Source organism: Monoraphidium neglectum (genome assembly GCF_000611645.1).
Source record: "Monoraphidium neglectum strain SAG 48.87 unplaced genomic scaffold scaffold03830, whole genome shotgun sequence".
NCBI classification, from domain to species: Eukaryota; Viridiplantae; Chlorophyta; class Chlorophyceae; order Sphaeropleales; family Selenastraceae; genus Monoraphidium; species Monoraphidium neglectum.
In genome coordinates, this window is record NW_014009799.1 from 1 (window position 1) to 1,625 (window position 1,625).

At 67.0% G+C, this 1,625-nt stretch overlaps 1 protein-coding gene across 1 annotated transcript; it reads left to right on the top strand.

Annotated features, from left to right (window-relative positions):
• Nucleotides 1-51: 51 nt before the first annotated feature.
• On the top strand, nucleotides 52-438 carry MNEG_13441 (hypothetical protein; the record flags this gene model as incomplete). Its single annotated transcript, XM_014038086.1, has 1 exon — nucleotides 52-438. A coding segment is annotated over one exon (387 nt), but the record flags the coding sequence as incomplete, so codon positions are not given.
• Nucleotides 439-1,625: the final 1,187 nt, after the last annotated feature.

Genomic DNA, 1,625 nt, shown 5'->3' on the forward strand with positions numbered 1-1,625 from the left:
CACCAGACCTGCCCCCTGGCCACCTTTGTGGACTACCGCCGCGCCCGTGAGTCCGGCCTCCCCCTCGGCCGCGCCCCCGCCCTCGACGCCGCCTGCGCGGCCGCGCTGCCCGCGCTCGTCGGCCGCGCGCGGTGGCCCGCCTACCGCCGCGCCGGCTTCCCCGCAGACCCCGAACTGCTTTACGTATACGCCACCGATTTCGACGACTTTGCCGTCAAGAAGCCAAAGTCCGAACTGCTGCCCACGAAAGAGGTCGGGGACCCGACCCCCGTGCCCGCCTGGGTGCCGGACTATAATGTGACTGACGCCCCGGGCCCGCCGCGGCGCGGCGTCGCGCTGGAGACGGCGAGCGTGGCGGTGATACGCGCGCAGTACGCGGCGTTCAACTGGCTGAGGGAGCACGTGAAGGAGTTCCCAGTCATCGACAAGGGGCCGTGAGGGCGGGGGAACGAACAGAAACAGCTGCTTTTCTGGGGGTGGGGGCAGGCAGGGGCGCCGCAGGGGCGCTTCCAAGGGGGCCGCACGGCGTCCGATGACGTCAGCAGAGCGGGGGGCCACGTGGGAGCGGCCCCGGCCGCGGCGCCGGCATTGATGCCGTCAGCCGGGCGCGGGGGCTGAGCGGGGCGCCTCGTCTCTCCAGCCGGCAGGCTCTTGCTCCTCCTCTTAGCTGGGGGACTGGCAGAGTGGCCGCAGGCTGCAGCGTTTTTGCGCCCGAGCCGCATGTGGCCGCCCTCCTGGGCATGCGCCGCAACACAGGGCACCCGGTGGGAGTCGGCGCATCCCTGCGCCCGGGCTGCTTGCTTTACCCAGCTGTTGGTTTGCACTTATGTGTGTGTTCGCGTGTGCGTGTGTGCTTGTGCATGCATGCATGCATGCATGCATGCATGCATGTGTGTGTGTGTGTGTGTGTGTGTGTGTGTTTTCATGCATGCATGTGTGTGTGAGGGCGTGTGTGTTATAAATGTGTGTGTGTGGGGGGGGTCAGGTGTCGCATTAATGCTACCCCTTTTGTTGATTGCCACTAGCACTTGCGCCGGCTTTTGCACGCAGCGCAGGGCGCAGCGCCCGCAGCCCCGCCTGCTGCAATACATGCATGCGCGGGCAGCTGCGCGCTCACTCGCCCTCGCGCCTGCCCCGCCGATGCTGCGCCGCCCGCCCCCCGGTCTGCCCCGGCCTGCGAGTGTCCAGTGTGTCGTCTTTGCACCCGCCACGACGTCGCCTTTTCAGGGAAAACGCGTCTTCTTTCCATGATTTGTCACACAATTTCATCGCAATGCCTACAGTGTGCCCGGGCGGACCTTTTCAGAGCACCCCGCTGCACTGGCGCACCCCTGCACACACCCACACACTGCATTTCATCGCCGCGCGCGCTTCCCGCGCGTCCTGCCAGCCCCCTGTCGTTGCCCCCGACCTTGGCCGACCAGCGAAAGAGGGTAACCCCAGCCGACCCCGCAGCTGCCCGCTAGCTGCTGGCCGAAACACCCCATGCCGCGCCCCTGCCAGCCTTGTGTGCGTGTGTGTGTGTGTGGGGGGGGGTGGGGGACCGGGTCTGGCTGGCTGTTTGGTGGGCCTGCAGCTGATTTTGATGTGGATCCAAATGTGTCATCAGCAGAGAAGAGAGCTCA